Source organism: Chroicocephalus ridibundus, chromosome 2 (assembly GCF_963924245.1).
Source record: "Chroicocephalus ridibundus chromosome 2, bChrRid1.1, whole genome shotgun sequence".
In the NCBI taxonomy this organism is placed as follows: domain Eukaryota; kingdom Metazoa; phylum Chordata; class Aves; order Charadriiformes; family Laridae; genus Chroicocephalus; species Chroicocephalus ridibundus.
The window spans coordinates 81,020,352-81,044,126 of NC_086285.1; the positions used below are offsets into that span (position 1 = coordinate 81,020,352).

The following is a 23,775-nucleotide window of genomic DNA, read 5'->3' on the forward strand; positions in this document are numbered from 1 at the left end:
ATGAGGGTGAGGGAGGGGGTCTGTGCCAAGGCTGGGACTGGGTTTGCCGGGTCCTTGGCTTCCCGCCTGCATCGGGGTGTGGGAGCTGCACCTCCGCTGCGGGGAGAGAGGTGCTCCTCCTGCAAGAGACACTGCAAGCCGAAGGCAGAAAAACGGCGTATTTCCTTTCATCTTGCCTCCTGAGAGTGGACGGGACATGCAAAGGGTTTGCGGTCCTGATGGGGCCACCAGGCAGGCCAGGACAGGCCCTTCCAGGTGCGGCCCAGTGGAGGCATAAGGAAACAGGACCCTTATCCTGGGTCTCCTGGAAATGGGTCTCTTTCCCCAAGACTGACCTTGCTGAGAGTGGTTTTATTCCTCAACAGCTGCAACAGAAGGAAAATGTTTATGCTGTTGACTCTTTGACCCCCCCGTCCCCAGCCAGGGAGATCGACTCGCAGTGCAGCCATCAGGGGAAGGCAGAGAACAAGAGCTGCCAGAGACAGAGAGCCTGCAACGAGGGGGAGAAATGGAGACAGAGGGCACAGTAACCTCAGACATCTGACTCATCCCCTGTCCATTTTTCCTGAAAAAGCTCATTTTGTTCCACAGTGACAAGCAAGGAAACCGCAGTGTGGCTGGGGCGGAGAGCTGGTGATGCAGAGGGAAGAGAGTCGCCACTCAGTATCTCTGGTTTAAGACCCTATTTTGTATTGCACACAAGTGCATGATAGTTTTACTGTTTGTAACAAAATGCTCAGGCCGATGGTCCCTGCTTACTGCAGGGGGCTTGGGATAGATGACCTTTAAAGATCCCCTCCAACCCAACGCATTCTATGGTCCCTCTTGGAAGCTGAGCCATGATTAAGGTAGAGCTATCTCAGCATACCTCTGCTGCTGCGGAATACCTGCAAACGCCCTCCAAAGTGTGCATCCTCCCTCCTCAGCGGTGCCAAAGAGAGCAGCTGGGCTGGCAGGGCCATCTGGCTACAAGAGACCAGGTAGAGCCGCTGTCTTAACACGGCACTGCTACACCGATATCCCCAAGTGAGTTAATTTCTAATGGGCCTTCATGTCCCACCTTTACAGCACTGACTGGAGGTGTTATGTATTACAATTCTGTTGTCTTGCTCTGCATAACAGATATCAAAATAAGCTGAGAGGAAACTGAGGCAGGCACAGGTAATGGGGGATTTGTACATGTGGTCAACAGATAAGCCACATCCAGCAGAAGCGAGAAACAGAGACAGCTGTTTCTGGTTTTGTTTGATTGCTTTTTGCCAAAGTAGAAAACAACCTTGAAAATGTCCTCTTAATATAGAAATTAATGTATTTTTAATTATGTAAGACTGGTATTTTCTGGAACATATTGCACAGTCTATGTTAGTCATAGATTTCAGTTGATATAAATTTGACATTCATGAACAAAAACTGTGCCTGAAATGAAGAGTTCTTAAAAGCTAGGCTAACATATAGTCAATTCATGATCTTACTTTAATTCTGCAGAACCATAGTAAATGTGTGTGAGTAAGCACAGGCAGGGTGCAGGAACAACCACAAAACCACAGAAGAAATATAAAGAGTAAATTTATTTTTGTTACCTCACCAGCCAGGGGATCCCCGAAGCAGCACCCAGGCAGAGGCACACAAGTGGGGATGTGGGGACGCAGGCACCGCTGAGCTCTGTCCATGCTCAAGGATCCCCGGGTTGGTGAGGTAATGAAAATAAATTTACTCTTTGCACTTCGTCTGTGGTTTTGTGGTTGTTCCTGCACCCTGCCTGTGGTAACTCACACATTTGGTGTAATCGCCAGGATCCAGGAACAGCCATGCCATGGCCAGCCAAAAAGTTGAGGACTGGGACCACTTTCCTGGCTACACTGGCACTGCTGGAAGCTTGGCCTGAAATAGATGATGGGTCAGTTGTTACTCCCCAGGCAATTGAAACGGCTATGAGGGGACTGCCATGGAAAGGGGAATGGAGTCCTCTTGCAAGTTAACGAGGAGATTGGGATGGTTTTTAGTTACTGGTCTTAGAGCTCTTGATCATGAAGTTGTAGCATTACGGCATAAAATGAGAGAGCTGGAAAAGGAAGTCGTGACTGTAAGATGCAAAAGCAATTGCTTAAGAAGTAATTACTACTCAAGCCATGGGCTGCAAGGTACTGTAGAGCAGTTGGTAGCATGTATTGCTAATAAATGAAAGGACAGGTATGGAAAAAGTAAGGTTTTTATTTCCCAAGTTCATGCTCTCACCACAAAACCTTTGTGGGATCCCAAGGAACGGGATGGAAATATCTGGAGTGAATCCTCAAACTCGAAGGTTAAGTTTAAGTCAGATTTAGAAGGCAGGGAGGTGGTGGAAGCACAACCCCTCATACAAATCAGGGGGCAACAGGAACAAGTGGATGGGGCAGTGCAGGTCACACGTACTTACTCCCCGAAAGAGTTAAGGGAATTTTTAGAGATCTATCAGCAAAACAGTAGAGTTGGTGATCCTCTGAGTCCCCGCTTGTGCGCCTCTGCCCAGATACTGCTTCAGGGATCCCCTGGTTTGTGAGGTAACAAAAATAATTTTATTCTTTGCAAGCTTTTTTAGAGATGCATCAGCTAATAAATGGTAAAAAGTAGTGCTGAGCTTTCAATATAATAGAAAATTCTTGAATACCCAGGAGGGAATTATCCCATTGTTTTTTCTTGATCACAGTTTAGGAAGGGAATGAACTTGCAAAGGTTCAAGGTTTCTTCCACTTTACTTCCAGTCCTTCAAGTAGCTTTCAAATGATGCATTTGTTGCTCCACCTAGTGACCATAACAAGTATCTCCACGGTCAGGAAGGATTCCTCAGTTCAGGAAACAATTGCAGGTCGTGGGGATACAGGAACTGGAGAGTCACAAGAAGGTGGTTATCTGTTTAGGTGCTCTGAGCTGCATAGAACCACAAAACAAGATGATTTACTTTTGCAAACATCACTTTTGGATGACATAGAAAGTGTCTGCACAAAGGATAGTGGCGAGTGATTAATCTAATGCTAAGCTGCACGAAGCTGACGTGTCTTCGTTTCATCCCAGTGCAGCATGCAAGTGAGTTTTGAGGTTTTTAATAGAGAACTGTCTCCAGTGCAGTCCCCAATGCAAGGACTCAACTAGGCTTGACTTGCTGTCTGAGCTTCCTCTAGAGTTTCTTTCTGGACATCCTTCACTCCAACCCTAAGACCACTCTTCTAACTAATAATAGCTAATTCAGAGCCTATCACTTGCAAGCCTCATTAGGATCATTGCCTATTGCAGTATGGTTAAACTAGCAAAGCCCTAAATGTTTGTTCACCCTTGGCATGACTTTTGACTCCTTCTGAGGCCTTCGGTTTCCTAAAGCAAAAGGTGAATGCTAAATAAATGTGATGAGCTCCTACATGAACTGGGATTCCAGTCTTTTCAGGGTTTTAATAGACTTCTTTTTCTTCACACAGAAATCTGATGGCTGTGTCTAGCCCAGGATGGAGTGGAATATCTTCATATACTGGTTGGGTTTTTTTTCTGTTGTTTGAAAACAACAGAAAATTGTAAAATTCAGTTTCACTTCGGTGATTACAGGGGCATGTGTGCATCCATAAAAATAAGATCTAGCCTCAAGAAATATGTTTTTAAAAATGTGTCCTCTTGCACATAAAGATGAAAATATGGATGAGGTGGTTCCTTTACTACTGCTGCATACTAAGAAATTAGAATTCATGTTGCTTGTCCTGGTTCAGTACTAATATCCAGACACTGTAGTTTAAGCCAGCTGGTCTATAGTGTCCTCCTCTTTAGAAAGTCTTCTGCATTCCTTCTGATTTTCTCAAGCATATGTAAGATATTTGTGCCAGAAGGAAACTGCCAAACTTTCTAAAGCATTCTCGTCTTTTGTATCCACACAAGGTGAAAGAAAGCACAGGTGTTACCTTCTGCTTCTGAACTTCTCTGTCAAAGAGGAAGCCAAATCTCTGCCTTTTGAAGACTTGTTATGAAGTTTGTGTATCCAATAAATTATTACCCATTTCTGGATGGCTCTGTGGCTTTCTATCCGAGTTACCCAATCCTCCATCTGTGTATAGATAAGGCTGCACCAAATACTACATTTTAAAACATAAAAATCATATTCAAGCAAGGCTAGCTATTCTGTCTTTCAAAGCAGTAGTGGATAAATACAGTTTTAAAAGGCTTTCCTCTTACAACTTGAAAAAAAAAAAAAGGTTTGTATTGCAAACAGGCTCATCTTAAGTGACTCCTGTGTCAGTGTCTCAGAAAAGAGAATAAAGCATCTTTTACTGCAGTGCTGAAAAATGTCAGGTTTATTCCATTTCTTGACATAGAAGAAAATCAGTGATGATGGATTTAGAATAAAAATGGAAATGAAGTGTCATTTTCAATAGTAATTTAAATTCTAATTGTAAGAGAAACCCCACAACATTGCACTTCATCATAATACACTGCTGCTGCTCCAGGCTAATTAATCCAAGTCAGTTATCTAATTACAATAAATAAAGAATATCATTGAGTATTCAAAAGATCATGTATAACTGGTATGAAATTCTCAGAGCAAACACTAGGTCTAATATTAACGTTTCCAGGGAGACAGCCATCTCGATGCACAGACATCTGGAGAACTACTTAATATAAAAACTTTATGGATGTTTTCAGTTCTGCTCCTATAGTCATCCTGGCAACGTCTTGATTAAGGTCAAGTAAGTGCAAAAGAGTAACGGTAAAATTTCAAAAAGCAAAAGCAGATGAAGATGCAGAAATCTGTTTTTGCAGTGATAACCAAATTGGGGGTGGGCTATTCCATTCAGTTGGCAAAGACCCTCTACAAAGCACAGCAAAGCAAAGATCAAATTAAAAAGCTGCAGAGGAGCGTTTCCTTTCCTTCATTCCCCTTTTAGATGGGTTTCTACCAGTGAGCACAACTTGCCGTCCCCACATTGTTAATTTCTGCCTCTCCATGGGAGGCGTAGACCACCAAGGAGTTCGACTTTTTTGCTTCTGAAGCTGGAAATCTACCCTGACAGAAAGGTAAATTTTCCTGGCAAGATCCAAATCTTGATGCCTCTAAAACCCGGTGTAGCCGATGTTGCCAGGGGCCTGAGGGGTAGCTGAGACAGGGAGGACCTGAGTGCACAGTGGCACGAATCAGCCAGGATGAGGGATTGCCAGGTGTCCCCCAGCCCTGGCATAAGCCCAGGGTTGTTGTCCTTTTTCCCCTGTGACACTGAATGTGCTGGGGCACCAAGGGGGCTCAGCACATCTCCCAGGTCATTTCAAGAGAATTGCAGTCTACACGTTGGTGACTCTGTTAAAAGTGGCCAGTCATTGCCCTCCTACTCTAAACCCCAATTAAAGGGCTTTATACAGAGCAGAGCATGGCTAATTTTATCAATAATTAAATTGTTAGTGCTTCTTCTGCACTAAAGGCTGGGAATTTAATTTCTGGAGTTGTTCTGTATGCTGCCTGGGGTTTGCACGGGCTCTCAAATTTCAGAGGTTGATGGAGGAGTGAATACCTATGTTAGTCACTCTGCTGTTATAGGTGCTATTTAAAATCAAATCCACTCTTCTCTTAAAATTAGCAGCTGCTCCATTTCTTGCAAAGAAAAAAAAAGTTATTGTATTTCTTATTTAAAATGGGTAAATTATAATCCTGGTGCCTTCATGGTGGTGTTTAAAAGCACTATTCTGATCAAATTTCCTTAATAGCATATCTGTACAAAAGAGTAAATGGCTTAAGCTTGTTTCTAATAATGTTATTTTATTTTTCCAAGCACAAGGTTATAACATGCTTTAACTGTATTACTTAAGTAAGTAATGGGTACTTGTAGTTCATTTAATTACAACCTTTTCCTTTATCCTGAGGAAGTTCTTTACAACGTACCTTATTTTTTTCTTTTATCTTCTGGATGAAATATGTGAAACGTTAAATGCAAGAGTGTCCATTGGTATTGGGATAAGTAAAAACTTACATTGCACTGACGTCCTCTTGGAAGAAACAGAAAAAAAACACAGCTGGGTCTAGGTCACTGAGAACATTCCCCATAAAGAAAACTGTTCCTTTGAGTACTCACTGCATTTGTTCAGACAAAGGTCCTGACTGGTGAAGGGTTTGCATTAAGATGTTCATAGTAAAGTGAGTCGGAAGAACTTCTCACCTATACGCGTTCTTCAAGTGTCAACCTGTGGCAAAACAAACTGCAGGAGTTAGGCAAAAAATTATTTGCCATCTGGAGGGACTTGCAGAGAAAGGTGGAGTGGGAATGAAAAAATTATTCTAAAGTGCCGTTATGACCTTCTACAAGTAGCCAGTAAGTGAAAGCAAGATGAAAATATTGCATTGTGCCAGGTAAAAAAAAACCCCAAAGACAGAGTTCCTGACAGAATAAAGTTTGGATAGGAACGCTTTTTTTGCAAAAAACTTACTTTTGGCAAACAAATTATATGTTGTAAAACCCATTTGCTATGTAGTTGTCAGCTACCTCGTGACATGCAAATTGAGCTAGGCTCAGCAAAGGTTCTTTAAAAGTCACTAACACATGTTGTAAAAAAATTAAGCCCTTAGACTTCAGTTCTACACACTCTAGCCTGAATTCAATAGGTGATGAACCAGACAGTTTTTCATCAATGCTATAAGGCTTTTGTTTGCTTTCCAATCTTTCCTCTAAAGCCCTACAAGCTGGCTATTGCATAATCATATCAGCAAAAATCAGCCCTACCTGAAGGTGGCTGGTTGCAGCCCACAAAAAAGACAAATAGCCACATAGGAAGTGAAGGGAACATTAAATTCTGACATATTTGTGAGAAACTGTGGTATAAACAGACCAGGTGTAACCCACTAACACAGGCAACTATTAACCTGAACTGGAGCTTGACCCAGACTTTAATCTGGCATAGAGCATCAGTCGGAGAAGTGTATGCTGGTTTATAAATCCAGGCCATTCCAGTTGAATCACAGTAAGTCTTTTCAGCCAGACGCACAGCCAGAAACTCATCAGCACCCGCTTCTCACCGGTGCTATCCTCTTTCTGGATGCTTACCTTCCTGGATGCCTACTTCCAGACTGGACGTGAGCTCTGAGTTTTCCTTCCCTCTCTCCTCTTTGGGAAAAAATGATCCTTTCTCTCCAGATCAGCAGCCTGTCTATTAATTTATCGCAGCATCTCCAAAATGAATTTGTACACCATTTTCTAATATGAATTTCAGGGTACTCAGGGACTTTGCACTCATACTTTATTAGAGAAGTGTAATTTTCATGGGTATAAGAATTATCTTGTCTTACTGACAGGTGCTTCTGAGAGTGGAAATTACTGCAGTACTGATTGCAGAGAGAAATGAATACCCTCCATTCAAGCAGGAAGCTGTTTCTTCAGCAAGGAAAGTATCTGATCCTTGAAAAGGCAAGTCTAGCTGTAAATTTGTTTATAACATATCAGCAATGAACTTTCATGTTTTTAATGGCTATATAGGAGGAAGGACACAAATGGCAGAAATTTCAAGCAGAATTTTTTGGTACAGGCAAATTCATTTACCATCCAAACTCAGACAAGAAAGGCAAGTATAAACACTGTTAATTTTGCCTTCTTCCTTCATGCTTCTGACCTGAAGACAGTAGATGGGAGGCTTACAAACTGCACAATATGCTTAGAAATGCCCCAGAAGTGTAATCTGGTGCTCTGCCTGGACTCTTTAACACCATCACAGGAGGTACCAGTTGCCGAAGAACCCTTCTTGACCTAAGGGCAGATTCATCCTGTCAGATCTGAGAAGGACCAGCCTGATCCAGTGCCCCTCATTAGGCTGGGGACCAGCTAAAGGCCCTTCTTTCTGGTAACTTTATAACAAATTTGAAATTAAAGGTCTTTTTCAATCAGGAAGTAATTTTAATATCTAATAGCTTAATTTTGAAAGCTTTTTTAACTCTCAGGGGGCTATTAAGAATGTCTCAAGTTTCTACATTGCTTAAAAATTCTACAACAGAATAATTCAAAGACGCTTGCTTTGCCCTTTCTTGAGTTCCTTCCAGACCTTAACTATAGATTTTGTCTCCTTTCAAGTGTTTTTAGTAATGTGTGTGCCTTTTGGCTACGAAAGAAAAGCAAGCTGTGAACTGAAGAGACAGTATTACAATCTGTGGTCCTGAAGACTGGACGAGCTAGGGTTGGCCCTTTTGGCTGCCAGGGCACACTGTTGACTCATATTCAACTTGCCGTCAACCCAAACCCCCAGATCTCTTTCCTCTCATTCCCCAATTTGTAAGTATAACCAGGATTACTCCATCCCAGGAGAAGAATTCACCACTTGCTCTTGTTAGATTTCATATGGTTGGTGATTTCCCAGCTCTCTAGTCTATCCAGATCTGTCTGGAAGGCCTCTCTACCCTTGAGGGAGTCCACAGCTCCTCCTAATTTAGTATCATCAGCAATCTTGCTCAATGTACATTTGATTCCTGTGTACAGATCATTTATAAAAGCATTAAAGAACACTGGCCCTAAAATTGAGCCCTGCAGAACCCTACTGGTGACTGGCCGCCAGCCTGATATAATCCCATTTACTATAACGTTGGCCAGCCTTGCATCCAAGATCCTTTAATACTTCATAAACAGTCACACATTGCGTACAGAAATGGAATCAGATCACGTACTGCCTGTGTAAAGATATTTTTTTTTTTTTTTTTTTTTACAAGTAAGAGCTGTTCTTTGCTGGGCTTGGAACAGGTAAGCAAACAAACCCATTGGGTGAAAGGTGGCAGGGGTACTCCTGTGCTGTGAGAGTTACGTTAGCCGCGGAGAGAGAAGTGCTCGGGGTGTGATAGCACAGTTCTGCCCGGCCAACCGAGGCTCTCACAAAGCCATCTGTGAATAGAGGCACTGCCTCAAGCCACAGCGGGCCCTAAGGGCTCACCCTTCCCACCCAGCTCCTGCAGCCAATTTCATGAACTGACACTGTGCAGCCTAACGGCCAGGCTCCACGGCACCCAGCCTGGGGACAGTCATGGTGGCAGCCCCCAGGGCTGCGCCTGGCAATGGGCCACTCAGGACCCGAGATGGCCTGAGCTGTCAGGGCACAGCAACGGTGGCTGCTCCCTCCAGGAGAGCCAAGGGTGGCCCTGGAGCAGGCCAGGCCGTGCCGCACCGACAGGGCAGAGCCACAGGACTGGAGCCAGGAGAGCAGGGCAGGATGGAGACAGCAGCAGGTCTCAGCAGTACAGTGATCACTGGGCAGTACAGTGAGCACGGAAAGAAGCCAGGTCAGCAAGGGCTGTCATTACCCCAGGGCCCTGACACTGGCTGAAGGAGGGGATGTATTACAGACCAATAAAAACAGCCTGTTTGTTTGTTTTGTTGTTTGGTTTTTTTTTTCCCCTCTGGAAGTGGCAGTTTTCTCTAGAACCAGATTTCTTTCTAAATTAAATGGTTCTAAACCTGTTATTTTCCAAACAGCAATACTGAAATGAGAGGAAACCCAGTCCTGGAGGTTTTGCTGCTGACTTCAGTGAAGTTAAATCTTTCTTTCTGAAGAAAACATCAATTCAACTCCTTACAGGATTCAACAGATACAAGCATGCACATGCACGCGTATTTTTTATCCTCAAAAATATCTAAAATGAAAATACCAAGCCAGTGTCTGTACATTAGAGATATTATCTGAGTCACCAATGAAATACTCTAGGGCAAAATAAGACAAAGTTAACACAATAGATTATAAATATAAATGATATTCTGTGGATGGGGGAGAAGCCATAAGCTACTCTAGAGAAATGACAGAGGGATGCCTGGTCAGCTGAGCACAGCAGTTAAGAAAGATCACCACGTAAACCTAATGTCTTAATGGCATTATTGAGATAATTTTTTTAAAAAGTACAATGCAACTCAGGAACATGTCTGCTACTCACCAAGCTCCAACAAAAAAAAAAAGTTTAATTACATAAGAGAAATGCATTTATTTTAAGAATTTGTATATATAATTTATTTTTTTTTTACAGATACTTAAAGAAATCAGGTAAAAAAATAATTTTATGGACAAAACAGTTTCTTTTGCACCAATTTTAACACGCAAGACAGTAAAAATAATAATCACAGAACTAATCTGAACAAAGCCAAACAGGTGACAGTTCAGATGCAGCAGACTTGGAGAAAGCAATGCAACTCCAAACTAGCTCTTGGTCAGCTTGGGTTCTAGTGCCACCTGCTGAAATAACAGTATTTTTCCCCTTGCAAACATAGCAAATATGCAATTTAAATTAATCCACTGCATTAGAGGGCAATACAAGAAGAACAGTCACAAAGAAGATGCAGTGCTTGAGTAATCTAAGTGCACATCCAGAGTGCCATACACCGAACCTAGTAAATTGAGAACCTTCTCTTGAATGATGTCAACCTGCTCTGAAGGGCAATAGTCATCCAAACTTGATCTGTAACAAGGAATTGAAAAAAGCATGAGAGAGTACAGATATCACTGCAATATGTATTCTTGCAATGCTCTGTGTCTAGGCTGAAGCTACTTTCAAACCGTGATGAGTTCTGCCTCCCAGTATCCCTTCAAAGCATTGCGCTGTGCTTCTCCTCACTACTTTCAACAGTAACAGTTTGCCTGAAGAACAGAAAGTCTGGAGCAGATTAGGCATGTGACCTATTCATCCTTCCAATTCTACTCTCTTCCTGACTCTGACACAAAACATGTTGGCAGTCAAAGTTCAAGCAAAAGGACTGGTGGAAAGTTAAGACTGAAGAAAAATTCAAGTGCCACTGGTGAAATAGGTAGGAAAACTTGAAAAAGAAATCTTCACAATCCCTGGGATATGACATTATTTACAGTATCTATTAATGAACTGCAAAAAGATACTAGTGAAAAAGCAGAGCTGAACCTTCTTGGATTTTACATCTGTCAAGATCTATGAAAATGATTCTGTATTTTCTCAGTAACAGTGGCTGATAACCCTGCAGCTGGCACAGGAAATACAGCTTTCTTTTATTGTATGCATTAGCCATATTTTCTTGTTGACAAAAACAATTTCATGTCAGTTTCTGCTATTATTGCCTGCCCTTTAAGGGCACACTTAGTATTTCTGAAGTGATTAAATTACATCAATTTGTCAACAGTTACACTGTGGTGTTCATATTAAGTTTTCTCACGACAGATCCCTGGTTCACCCAGGTCGCTGGCCTCAAACTCCATCCTATTCTCCCAAAGAAGACCCTTACACTCTTGGAAGCGTAACTTTTACCCCATACAAAGCTTTACTAGAGCTTTCTAGAATATCAATCCCTTTAAGCCTATTAAATGAAAACCCCTTCCATCAGGAGTTCCACTGAAAACAGAAATCCTATCTGTGGTAAAACCCTAAAACAATAGATTACGGAAGGTTTGTCCAAGCTAGCTTTGCTCTAACTAGCAGAAGTAATAAAAGTAGCGAAGGTGTAGGAAACCCAGTGAAAGCTACCAATCTCAACACACACAAGGCCTCATCACGTGCTTTGTATAGCCTGTGCTAAAGCTCATTGAGTCATAATGTTTTCATTGCTTTTGAAATCTGTGCTAGCTACTCTAAAGCCCAGTAAAACCAGAGATCAGTGCAGAACCTTCCCTTAGACACTGTCACTGCCTTGTGAGCAACATTTTCAAATGTCAATTTTCACTACGCTGTAAGTCTTCCACTTTAAGACAGAACTTAAGATGTGCCAACCAGTGCTACATCAATAGAATCATTTAGCTTTGTAAGCACAGTCCAAGTGTTTTAAAGTAAAGTTATCTACATAGTCTTACCGAGCAACTGTCACAAGTGTGGGCTTAGGCATATCTTTTAGTAACACTTTAATGGATTGTATGAGGCCTTCGATTTCCTCTTCAGTGCTAACATGGTGGGGAAGCTCCACATAATCACAGGTCAGACCAGCCTGATGGACCTACATGTAAATTAAACAGAGATTTAAGTTCTGTTGATGAATCATTGATATAGCTTATCTGTGTGAAAAGTCTCTTAAGATACTATCTCTAGCCCAGTAGGTAACTTACACCTCTTCAGGCAGTAAGAGTTGTTTTTCCCCAACTTGTTCTTTAAGCAAAAAGAATAAAATTCTGGAAGGTTGTATGGATCATTTCATTATCTCCAGTGTACTGTACCTCTCCTATGAATTCAGAGTATGCTATAGCCCTTGAAGATGATAAGTCTGATCTTATACAAATAGGTACCTTGATTTAAGTTCTATAAAGCATATCAGCAGACCCTGGTGAAATGAAACCTTCCTTCACAGGAAGCAGCCTGAGACATCACAGTCCTGAAAGATCACATTAATGTTGCCTAAATATAGACAAGTAGAATTTTAGAAGCTTTAAAAAGAAAAGCTGGCCTAAGCAATAAGACATGGGAAAATTACCAAAATCTCACAAAGTCCTGAATAAAGATGCAAGTCTAAAATGAAGCATGATCTTTTCCCACGCATAGCTGAAGCTATGCTTTTGAAATCCGTCTACCTCCTGCTCTTTTACCCAGTCACCTACCATTTCGTAGTCTGGGCTTTCCATCCTGGTTTTCAAACTGTGAACTAGTTGAACAAGTGGCTTCATTCTGCAGTTGGAAACACATATATTTACCTTAAGTGGTAAAAAAACAAACAAAAAACCACCACCAACAAAAAAAACAAATGAGAGAGGGGAAAAAAAGAAGAATGTAGAAGTTATCATGGCCTAGGATTCGAAAATGAAATTTGTCCCTCTGTGCCATCTCACACCTGAGAAAAATGGAAATTATCAGTACTATTGTACTGTTTCACCAGGTCTTTCTTAGCAAGACCCTATACTCACACCTGCCTCTGGCAAGACATCTTTGCACTTCTTTTAGGGCAGACCTGGAGAGAAGCTGTTGTAGCTCTAAGTTGTATGAACTTCATAGGAAATACCTGTGGTCATTGTTACAGAGGTCTGGCAGTAACTGCTGCATTTGATGGGGAAAATGAGTGATTTTCCCATCAAGGGAAAGCTCGGACTTTTGCTATTTCTTTTCAGCAGAAAACATTTAGTTTAAAAGCATAGTGGATGCTGCCGAGATGTTTTGTGGACACTGTCACTCAGGTACAGCCTTTCATTCACTTCCATTTTTCCACAGCAAGCAGAGCCTTTGGGACCACCGAAGAAATCCTTCTCCATATCCTCCATAGTCTGTTGCTTTTTTTGAGAGCTCTGCTTCACACAGATACCTAAATTGTTAGTCACCAAATCTGCCTTCCTCCACAGGCAACACAATTTGCATGAAGCTGTACAAGGCTGATCTTGGAAGGCTTACCATGGCACTGAAGACAGCAGACTGCCTTTTCTTTTGTTTTGTCTGACTCTTTCTTCTCCAGAATTAAAGAAAAAATGGTAGCTTTGCATAGATCCTGTCCAGCTTCTCTCCTTTTCTGTTAACAAAGTGCTGGGCTAATCAGTTCCCAAACTACTGTTTGCATTTTAAGCCATTTACAAATCTCCTACCCAGGACACGAAGCCCACTTCTGTAGGGTCTCTTCATCATCACTGTCACACAAATCTGCAAATGCTGCTTCCAGATCTTCTAGCTGATGAACACGGTTTTCAACACAATCCAGCAAACCCTCCTTTAAATAAGCACATATAAAAGTATGTTAGGAAAAAAAGAGGTAAGAACATCATGGCTTACACTACGATTTAAATTCTGAAATGACTGATCTACTGGAATTGGGGAATCAGAAACAACTGATTCATTACTGCAGAACACCTTTTCAAAAGGATCAGAATGAATGCCTGCAGAAGCTGTTATACCTTCAGAATAAACCACCTCTCTTTGCACTGTCTTTCTTACAACAAATGGGAAAAGCCACATCTACATGCTGGTAGAATACACCAGGGAGAGCAAAGAAACTGTGTATGACTTATTGTTGGATTTATTTCTATAGCACTGCAATGCTCAGATGAGTGTGAAAAGAGAATTTAATTTTATAAGTTTTAAAAAAATATTATTAAATCAAATGCATTTTCAGAAAAACAAAACAAAATGGGCTCTTTGATGCTTTAAAGTTGTTTCAACTCTCTGTGCCTGAAAAAACATGGAATTAATTTGTCAGTTATTACTCTGATCCTGCAAAGGCTTATGCCCTTTCTTAAAAAGTTTAGAACACTTGAAGAGTCAGTCTTCTTCGAGTGACGCTATGTACATGAATATAGTTGTGCATGCGAACGTTGTCAGAAAGAGATCCACATAACATGTAAAATGAAAAGCAATGCTTGGCATATTTGGTATTAAAAACGCTCAGTGCAGTGGCATGTGAAGGAAAATTATGAAAAGGCACATTGTAATAGATGGGTAACAATTAAGAACATAACAATTCCCTCTTAGGATTCTCCTGGCTGTATCATATAACAGATGCTGCTTCTTGTGGCCAATGATATCAACTTTGGGCTAATTTTTAAGAGGAGCTGAGGGTATCAACCATTCATAGAGTACAGCTTTATGATCCTATCCTGGGGTATAAGATACTTTTCCAAGCAGCATCGGTAACTAACCTTAAAGACACGTCCCATCCCCCTCTAAACTACTTAAAAAAAACCCCAAAATCAAACAAAAAAACCTCAAACACGCTATTACCTTCTAGTATGACAGAAATGTACACCTAACGTACTCTGGAACTACGAAAACAGATTTTAAGAGACAAGACACCTAGGATACTTTCTGAAACTTTGAAAAACCACAAAGTTCACTAGTTTTCTATCTTCAAGTCCTTTAAATTGACTGTCTCACTATAAACTCATCCATGCATCTTGCCTTGTTCAGTTCTATACTTATCCATTACTCCCTGTCTGCTAACCATTTCAGTTGCCTCCTATAAACTTGTTGGCTTTCGTGAATAACTTATGCCCTGAAATCACATTGGGAACTTAAGTCAGAAGTGTTTACCCCTTTCACATTTAACTACTTTTTAAATAGGTAACTGTTTTCATTGCTGATTGACTAAGAAACTTTAAAATCAATTTGACAATCTTCCACATACCTCCATTTCTTTACACACACATATTAATTAGGATTCAGTAATCTGTGATAACTGTATGTGTTGAATCTTTGTGTATTGGTGTTCAAATGAGATTACAAAAGCAAAGACAAGATCTTGTTTAGAAATTACTTGGTGTAATGACCATTAGCATGGCTGTCTCCATGGTTTGGGCTCAGGGCTGAATGATTATTTTGGCAGCTACAGCAGGCTTACATTTCCATAATTCAGAAGCACACAATGCACACAATGAAAAGTACATTACAGTGGTATAATACTGGCTTTTCCACATCTAAATAAATAGGTGAAATACCAGCTAGACATTGAGCTCTGACTATCAAGGAAGAGCAACTACAGCAAGGAAGGGGAGAGCCTGGAGGGAAGAAAAACAAAAAAACCCAACATAAAAACCCCCAAATAAACAACAAAAAAACCCCAAACCAAAGCCCTGTTGAGTCACGAAAAGAACAGGATTGCAGATGACTTACTATGTTTTAAATTCTTCCTTGTCAATTACCACTTGTTTACAGAAATTAATTTTCACATTCACGCTAAATATTTATGCGGTTCACACGTTTAACCAAAACATTTAATAAGAAAGAACTCCTAAGATGCTGCTGATTAGCATTCAGCATGCTGCATGGCTTAATTGGAGACCACTTCATTAAGCACCTTTCATAGGTTCCTTCCTCGTCGTAACTCATTTTCATTGGGTAAATCAAAAGAATCATTCCCTCATGCATCCCACAAGGAAACACCATACCTCTGTTGCATTTTTATGAGGCTTCTTGAAATTGTACAACTCTTGCAAAAGCTCATACTCTGTCTTTGAAAAGGAAAAGAAAGAGGCAAAAAATTAGGCTCTTCAAACGTGAAATAAAATCGTCAAAGCTCTCCTTCTTCAAAAAAAGATTTTGATCACTTAGACCATTCATCTACTCTAGTACTGCAGACAACTTTCTATAAATGCAGGTGAGGAAGAGGCTGTGAGGCTTGAGAAAGTACTTGAGTTTGGCCTCAGCCAAACATTTTGCAATTGCTTAACTTCAAGCCTGACCTCAAGAACACAGCTTTAAAAGCTAAATATTTACAGTCTATTAGTTAAGAGACTCTGAAATGAAATACACATTTTGCTAAACAATGAGATGCTGAGTAAAACTGGGATAGCAGATTTAGGCAGACAAAAGCAATAGGAGAGTATGACTGTAAACGAAAACTGGATGGGTAAAGGCTTCAGGCTGGTTGGCCAAGTTCACAAGTAAACTATTACCAGAGGCTTGCCAGCCCTACTCCTTGATAATACTCTCATTTGCTTTTTAGCTTTTCCTTGTATTCTTACATTTCAGGTGTTAACTTGTGAAAATTTTTGGATGGAACTATCGCAATTTACAATAGAGGAAACCTAGTTAAGAAATGTTAACTGCAAATGAAGTCGTTATATCAAAAAAGGTACGCTGTGTGCTCTGCACAAGTCCGCTTCCAAAGCTGAGAAGCTACCATCGCATAAAACCAAAAAAAAAGCACAATGAAAAAAAATAAAAAACCCTACACCACCAACCCCCAGAAAAACCAACCAACCAAAAAAAACCCCAACCCCTGAAACTTCTCCATTATTTTATTCAGAATGTATTTTACCTAAGAAAGGTATTGAATTTTATTCTTATATGGCAAGACCCCCACTGTGCTTTCCCTTTGTTGTTCGCTTCTCTCTGTGATTCAGAACAACTGACACAGCACACTGTCTGAAGATACTGTGATGCTAAATACTGAACAGCAGAAGCTAATGCAGGTCAGGGACAGTATATGAACTTCTTTACGGTGAACAAGGAAGCAGTAGTCTAGGTGAAACTCAAAGATGTCAGATGTTGGGGGTCTTGCCATATAAGAATGCTTGCTCACTCTTATACTCAGCAGTCCAGACAAAGGAAATGAGAGCAACAGCCTCTCATCAGGAGAAGTTACCACTCTTCAGGGATAAAAAAATGATACAATCTGCCACCCCTCCCTGATGAATCTTGCTCTGGGTATTTGGAACATTACCTTTGGAAACCCAAGCTTAGCTTTTACGTCCTAAGCACAAGCAGAAGTGAGCCATACACCATTGAGCTGAAATCAGGACAGAATGGTATGAGGCCTCTCCATTGTCATGCTTACCTGTGTGTACATTTCTTTGAACGGATTTTTAACTGAAAAAAAATCTAAGTCAATGTCTAAAACATAGGCATCCCCTTTCTGCAGCACTTGGCAGACATCTTTAACAACTTCCCTTATTGGGCATTCACTGAAAGAGCTTGAAGCTGAGCACTCTGAAAACATTTCTGCCTTGTTTGGGGCCCTTGCATTTTGTACTTCCTTCTTCTTCAGACTTGGGGTGCTGTGATCAAGGTCACCAGGAGCCACTGATGAAGAGGCAGAAGCAGTGCTGGCTGTGTCATCTGTGTTTAGCTTCGGTCTCTTAGCAGATGCTACTTCGCCATTTTCTTCCTGGCTGTTTGATGCTTCAGTAGGGTTAATGAGAATGACGTGTAAATTTAAAGGCTTCTGGTTTTCCAGCTGATCAGCAGGGACATAAAGACCATCACTTAAAAAGTAATGATCTGTACCTGTAACCCTACAATTGACAATAACTCACAGTTAATATACATCTTTGCAAAGAGCTTAGGAAAAAGCATGAACACTTAAGGGATTCTAAGATGAATGATTGGATGATTGATGGGTAACAAAAGCAATAAAACTGTGTACACAAAATTATCTATTTTAATCTGCAGGTTTTTAAATTTAAGTTTTTTGTACTTTATTGCTGAATCATTAAAATTCACCCTACATTTTTTATGGTAGCCCTGCAAGGTTTTTAATGGATAAGAAAAAAATTCTACATTATGTGCTACTAAGATTAATTTGTCATTGAATTGCATTCTAAAGACAACATTCAGAATTTAATAAGATATTGTCAATATTATGGCATATAAGACTGCAAAGCTCTGGATATTTTGTCTTGGATTGCCTATTTTTTAAGGAAAATTCTGTTAGCCGTGTTTGTGAATTGCTCTGAAACCCATGGATATTGATTTAGTAAAAGTAAAATACTATGAATTAATAGGTAGCATTTAACTCTTCTTTACCACCGATATAGATTCCCTGTTCTAAGTGGGAGAGACCAGGTAGTTTGATGATGAATAGCTACATATCAATGGAATCCACTTAATTAAAAGCAAACAAACAAACAAAAACCAATGCTAAAAACTCTGCTTACAGTGAAAATTTAAAGAATATTATTTTCTAGCCATGTTTCAGTACATTAAACCTTCAGCACCATAAATTCAGATTAAAAAACAAGCTTAAGAAGAATTGTGAACTTCTGCTCACTTGTGTTCAGGCCTTATTTGATTACAGAGTACATCATCAATCAACCACAAAGACAAATAATTTCATGAGCAGCAAAAACGTGAAGCTTAGTTCCCTCATATCTTGTGGCTGGATTATCCTAAGCCTGCTAAGGTGAAAGCTTGGATCACAGCTTCATCTTGTTGATGGGGCATTCACAGGGCCTCTTCTCAGAAATTCTCCACGGTTCAACGTGAGCTTATGGTACTGCCTTTTGCTTAGTATCTATTGCCTATCCAGCCACCTGTTGTCAAGAAAACATCTAGGAAGTTCGTATTTCTGAGGACTCTTTCCCTTTCTTCCTTCATGATTTTTGTAAGCCTAGAACCTGAAGAAAAGATACTTGACCGTTTTCAAAAGGCATCTTGAAATGTTGTTTTCAAGGTTGCTAAAGCAAACAGGATCTGTGGGAGAGCTATTCAGCCATCATGAAGTATTTCTGTACGTGTGCTAGTTCTCATGGTTAACTGTAACTGAAAGCATTAGCTTTTGTCTTATTATTTAGGTTTACTTTAGGCCTCAGATTCATAACTGTAGAGTTTCTGTGTTCTTAGGTGGTAAAATAGAGCTATGCTGTCTTCTGTTAGACTTGCTTCAAAAGATTTATTCCGATATGCTGGCAAGAGACTTGATTTGGAAACGTCCATTCGAGCTGTACAAAATCACAATACAGGGAAAATGGTGAATGTGAAATTGTCATTGACTGCATCTTGCACAATTATGAGGGGCTGTCATAGGAAATCAAATCACAGAATGATTAAGATTGGAAGGGACATCTGGAAGTCTCTTGTCAATCATCTGACTGACGAAGAACTAACTTCCAAACTAGATGAGGCAGGCTATCTAAGGCCTCATCCAGTTGAGTTTTTACTTTATCAATAATGGAGAATTCTCTGTCTGCTTGTGTACCTGTTTCAGTACTTAACTAGTAGATTAAGTTAAAAAACAAAACAAAAAAAAACCACGCACAAGAAAAAAGAATCATCAAGGGAAGGGAAGAGATTTCTCCTCTTATTCAGCACCAGTGAGGTCACATTTGACATACTCCACCCAAGTCTGGGCCTCCAGGATGAGAGAGATGACAAGAAACAGAAGAAGGTGATTAGAGGGTTGGAGCACATGATGGGAAACTGAGGGAACTGGGTTTGTTTTGTCCTGATAAGGGAGGACTGAGGAGGATCTAATTGCTGTCCTCTGTTACCCAAATCCTCTGTTAAAAATTACTGCTTTCTGAGATTTTGACTTTAATGAAGAGAACCTATTTAAAACTTGGGTAGCTGAAATTAAACGTGAATAGCTAGAATTACCTATTAAAAAAAGAATTCAAGGCACAATTTTAACTGTACTCACTCAAATAGTCACCGAGGAACTCACAAACAAATTAAATTTTCATCTTTATCCAAGAATACAAAAAAAACCCCGCCCATGAAAAGCTATAAAGATAGCTTTCATATTTGTAGCATATGACAGCAGACAATTTACCTGATTGTAGTTGTTGATAGGTCTTTCCCAACTAAAAAGTGGTGTTTTCCTTCCGAGATCTGCTGAGCCCAGGGTGGGTGAAGCCACACTACTTGAGAAATATGGCCAGCATAAACAGCAGGCATAATCCAGTTCTCAATACTTAATTCACTGTAATGAATGGAGAAAGACTGGAGATAATACTGTCACTTTCCCTGTAAGTAAAACATAGTCAAGGACACAACAAACAACTTCTACATCTTGAAAACCCCCATGCAAATCATCTGAAATTAGTTCTCCGCGTAAGGTTCACATCATCAAAGAAACAAGAAGAGGGAAATCTTTATTCCTAAAACAGACCAGACCAAAAGTGTCTACGCTAGAATTTTAAAAGTTAGGATTATAGAGTGTGATCAGCTTCACTCTTAGTATGGCACGTTGATTATAAACTACAAGGATTTTTTGTCCTTTTTCTCTTGATGCATCACACAGAGGAAAGTACAAGGAGCATCATCAACACTGTTATAAATGTCTTCAAACATACCTCAAGGGAGTATTTTGCTATAAACTGCTCTAAGTAGATTTTAAATATAATCTCAATAATTAAAGGGAGTCAATCAGCACCTACAGAATAGCAACTTTCCTGATTATCAATGCTCCTTTTTTTTACGTGTATGCTACTGCCCACAAAACTTCTTATTCATCCAACAAAGAAAATAAAATATTGACCATGAGTAGCATGATACAATTACTTACATACCAATTACATCATCATGTCATTGCTGTAAATCACCATAACACTGAAGAAATCAACACTTATTTTAAAACAGGAAAAGAAAGACAATAGCAAAGATCACTCTGTGGCTTGTTACTGACCTAAGTAGTTGGGCAAAATATCGGTCTTAACAGGAAAATCTTGTTCAGCTTCACATATTCAACCACGTCGACACAGGAGAAGTTATTTAAATTTCAGAGTCAATTTTTCAGTATGAGGAGAGCTGTTTTAAAACCACAGCTCTTCAGACATAAAGCACCCACTCAGGGTGTTGTCCTGTTACTCAGAGGAACTACTAATTGGCCTAATAACAAAATATACTATTGAACAACTAAACAAAGTAAATTTCTAAGTCTTAAATAGCTTGACAAGACACTTAAATATTTGCCCACATTCAAAAAACATCGTCAAAAAAAAAGTTTTCAGTAAAAGTGAAAAGACAGCAGATACAACTTGAGGCTGACTTACATCTCTTTTGTTCATATGTCTTATACAGTCATATCAATATTCACTATAAATCAAAGGCAGCAGGAACTAGACTTAAAAGTATTCTGATGCAGTACCCAAGCCTTACCTAAAAAGAGCTTCTTTGTCAAATACAGTGTCGGCAGGCATATTCACAGGAATAAGAAGGTCTGGATGGGAATCAAGATGAACAAAGCTGATGTTACTGGCAGGAAGGTGCTTTGAACCAATGGCACGATAGATGAAAGGCAGCACCTAAAACAACGGAAATGAAAATATTTCCATTGTAACCAGTGAGCTGAAAAATGCAACAGCTTTAACAGCAAAACCACTAAAGCTTCCTTACCATGCATGGGTGCTGTGGAGATAAAACCATCTCGTTACTTGTGTTTTGTAAGTTAACTGACAGAGTGTGAAAACTGACCCCACCATCATTTAAACTGTAGCTGATCTTTTAACCTATCCCCCTTGAAGAAAGGGCTTAATTCCTAATACCTACATGATTTAGTGGCTGCAATAAAGAGACTACCTTTCTCAACTGCCCAACCTTATTCCCTGCTGAAGGTCTTCACTCAAAGGTAGGAAAAACCTACCTGAGATGAGACAACTCAGCAATTTATAGTGTAGCCAACCACTGAAGTGCAATAATGTAGGGTAGTAAAATGAGAAAACTGACAGCTGATTCATGATACCTCTTACACTGAACTGTAGTAGATGGAGTCCCTCCCACAGTTATGGGCCAGTAACTGCCTTAGCTGCCAGAACAAATCCAGCAAGGGTTGTGAATCACAGCCCTATTATACAGGGAATGTGAAGACTGTAAAAGGACTGGGCAACAAAAATTACACATGATTTCCAGATTACAACAGAATCTGAGACAATTTTTTGGCATAAAACTGATGACAAATCCTGTGTACTACACAAAACATGACTGACAGCTGAAATTTGGACTGTATTTCATCTGTCTAGTAATAAATTCCTCAGTTTACCCACTAAATATGCAGTTATATGTATACTACTGTAACAGCTGATAAAACAAGGTTAAAAACAAAAAGGGTTCCTTGATCCATAACTTTTACTTGTTTGAAAAAAGGAAGTAATCTGGCCTACGTAACAACCTACAATCTTTGCAACTAAAGTTAAAATTTCACCTCAGGTAAGTGTAACTACAAATTGTGAGACTAGGAGAAGATGGAGGAAGACATGAGCGACTAGAATCTCTAACCTTGCCAAGTTCTCCTGCTTTGGAATTAAGAACAAAGTTTCCTTTACACTAGCTGGTATTATTAATGATGCACCTAGTGACATCTTGCCCTAGAGGAACATCAGTGTCAATAAAGGACCATATAAGTTTCTATGAAGTTCTTACACTTGCTTTATGCAAGACAGACCAACGCACATACACACATTAACTGAAAACACAGCGTATATACTGAGTATGAATAGACTTTGTTAATTGAGAACAGAAGTATAGAAGGTAAAACAAAAGATGAATCATTAATAGTCATTATCTCAGTATTCCTGTCACAGTGACACGCTTAGTCCTTGGTTACCATGAAAAGCCAGCTATCATAGCATAATATATTTCAGTGAGTCCTAGCAAAAATGACCTGTGTTAAACTATTTACTTAGAAGTTCAGAACATTATTTTCTTCAGTCAGCTTTATTACACTAAAATTTTCTGTTTGCAAGACACTAATAGCATTAATATTTTTCATTTTTATCTCCACAAGATCTTCATGCCCCCAGCAATCCTCACTGAAATCAGCAGGCTTCTGCACTGCTGGGTGAAGAATCTGCTTACTTCAGACTAAGGTCTCGGCTTACGTTACTATAGACAAACAATACGAGAGACCTGAAAAAGCAGTTCAAAAGCAACTCCTTCTTCGCCCCCTTGTTTAATTACTTAACTAAAAAAAGTAAATTTCCATATTTAACATTTCTCATGAAGCGGCAGTCATTCTGCTTGTTGGGATGTGATTATATTTACCAATTTGCTGTCCACACATCACACACTGTGTAGGGTTGAGTTTCCAAGCACTTTTCTGATACCTAGCTAATTCTAAGAGCTATGTAATGTAGGTATTATTTCCTTTTAACTACAGCAACTACAACACAAAGAAGAAAAAAAAAAAAAGAAAAAAAAGACAGCAATAATTGGTTAAAAAGGTGCCAAAATGGGATCATGGCATTAATTAACTTGAATCAGGAAGGAAAGTGAGGTCACCTGAGCACTGAACTTCACTTATGCTTCCTTAGGGAAAGGGGCCGCAGGCGCGGGGACCGTTCCCCGCCGGAGGGAGACACCCCGGTTACACGGCGGGAAGGCGCATCCTCCCAGGAGACCGCCGGCGACCGCACAGCGCATCCACCGGGCACCTCCTTTCGCTTCCGCCTCCCGGACTAAGCCTCCGCCCCGTGGTGAAAGAAAAGAAACAAACAAACGAAGCTACTCCCCATGCACGACCCTAGGGACTCCCCGCTCCACTGTCCGGCCCGCTGGGTACTCACGTCCTGGTGGTCCTCCACCACCCACACCGGCAGCGCCGGGTAGGCCCGCAGGCAGCCCCCGCGGGGCCGATCACCGCTGCCAGCCGCCGGGCTGTTCATGCCGCGGCAGCCAGGCAGAATGAAGCAGAGCCCGGCCTTCTTCCCTCCCTCTCTCCCGGCGGGCGGCGCTTCCGCCCG

The 23,775-nt window shown here is 40.4% G+C and overlaps 1 protein-coding gene across 5 annotated transcripts; it reads right to left on the reverse strand.

Moving 5' to 3' along the window:
* Positions 1–1,772: 1,772 nt before the first annotated feature.
* Positions 1,773–23,760, reverse strand: C2H5orf22 (chromosome 2 C5orf22 homolog). 5 transcript variants are annotated; one of them, XR_010069960.1, is made up of 10 exons: positions 23,599–23,760; positions 21,197–21,342; positions 19,869–20,018; positions 17,157–17,613; positions 15,766–15,828; positions 13,474–13,595; positions 12,505–12,571; positions 11,770–11,909; positions 6,078–6,186; positions 1,773–2,907 (listed from the first exon to the last, which is right to left on the reverse strand). XR_010069960.1 is itself a non-coding variant. In XM_063326085.1 (10 exons), exons 1-9 carry the CDS (start codon positions 23,695–23,697, stop codon positions 6,162–6,164), a joined length of 1,269 nt encoding a protein of 422 aa, XP_063182155.1. In that variant the 5' UTR covers positions 23,698–23,760; the 3' UTR covers positions 1,773–2,907. The 5 variants fall into 5 exon arrangements, 4 of the variants coding, with proteins under 4 accessions (XP_063182155.1, XP_063182157.1, XP_063182156.1 ...); XM_063326085.1 differs by having other exon boundaries at positions 6,162–6,186; XM_063326086.1 differs by lacking the exons at positions 1,773–2,907; positions 6,078–6,186; positions 23,599–23,760 and adding exons at positions 9,965–10,417; positions 23,315–23,512.
* Between the last annotated feature and the right edge of the window lie 15 nt (positions 23,761–23,775).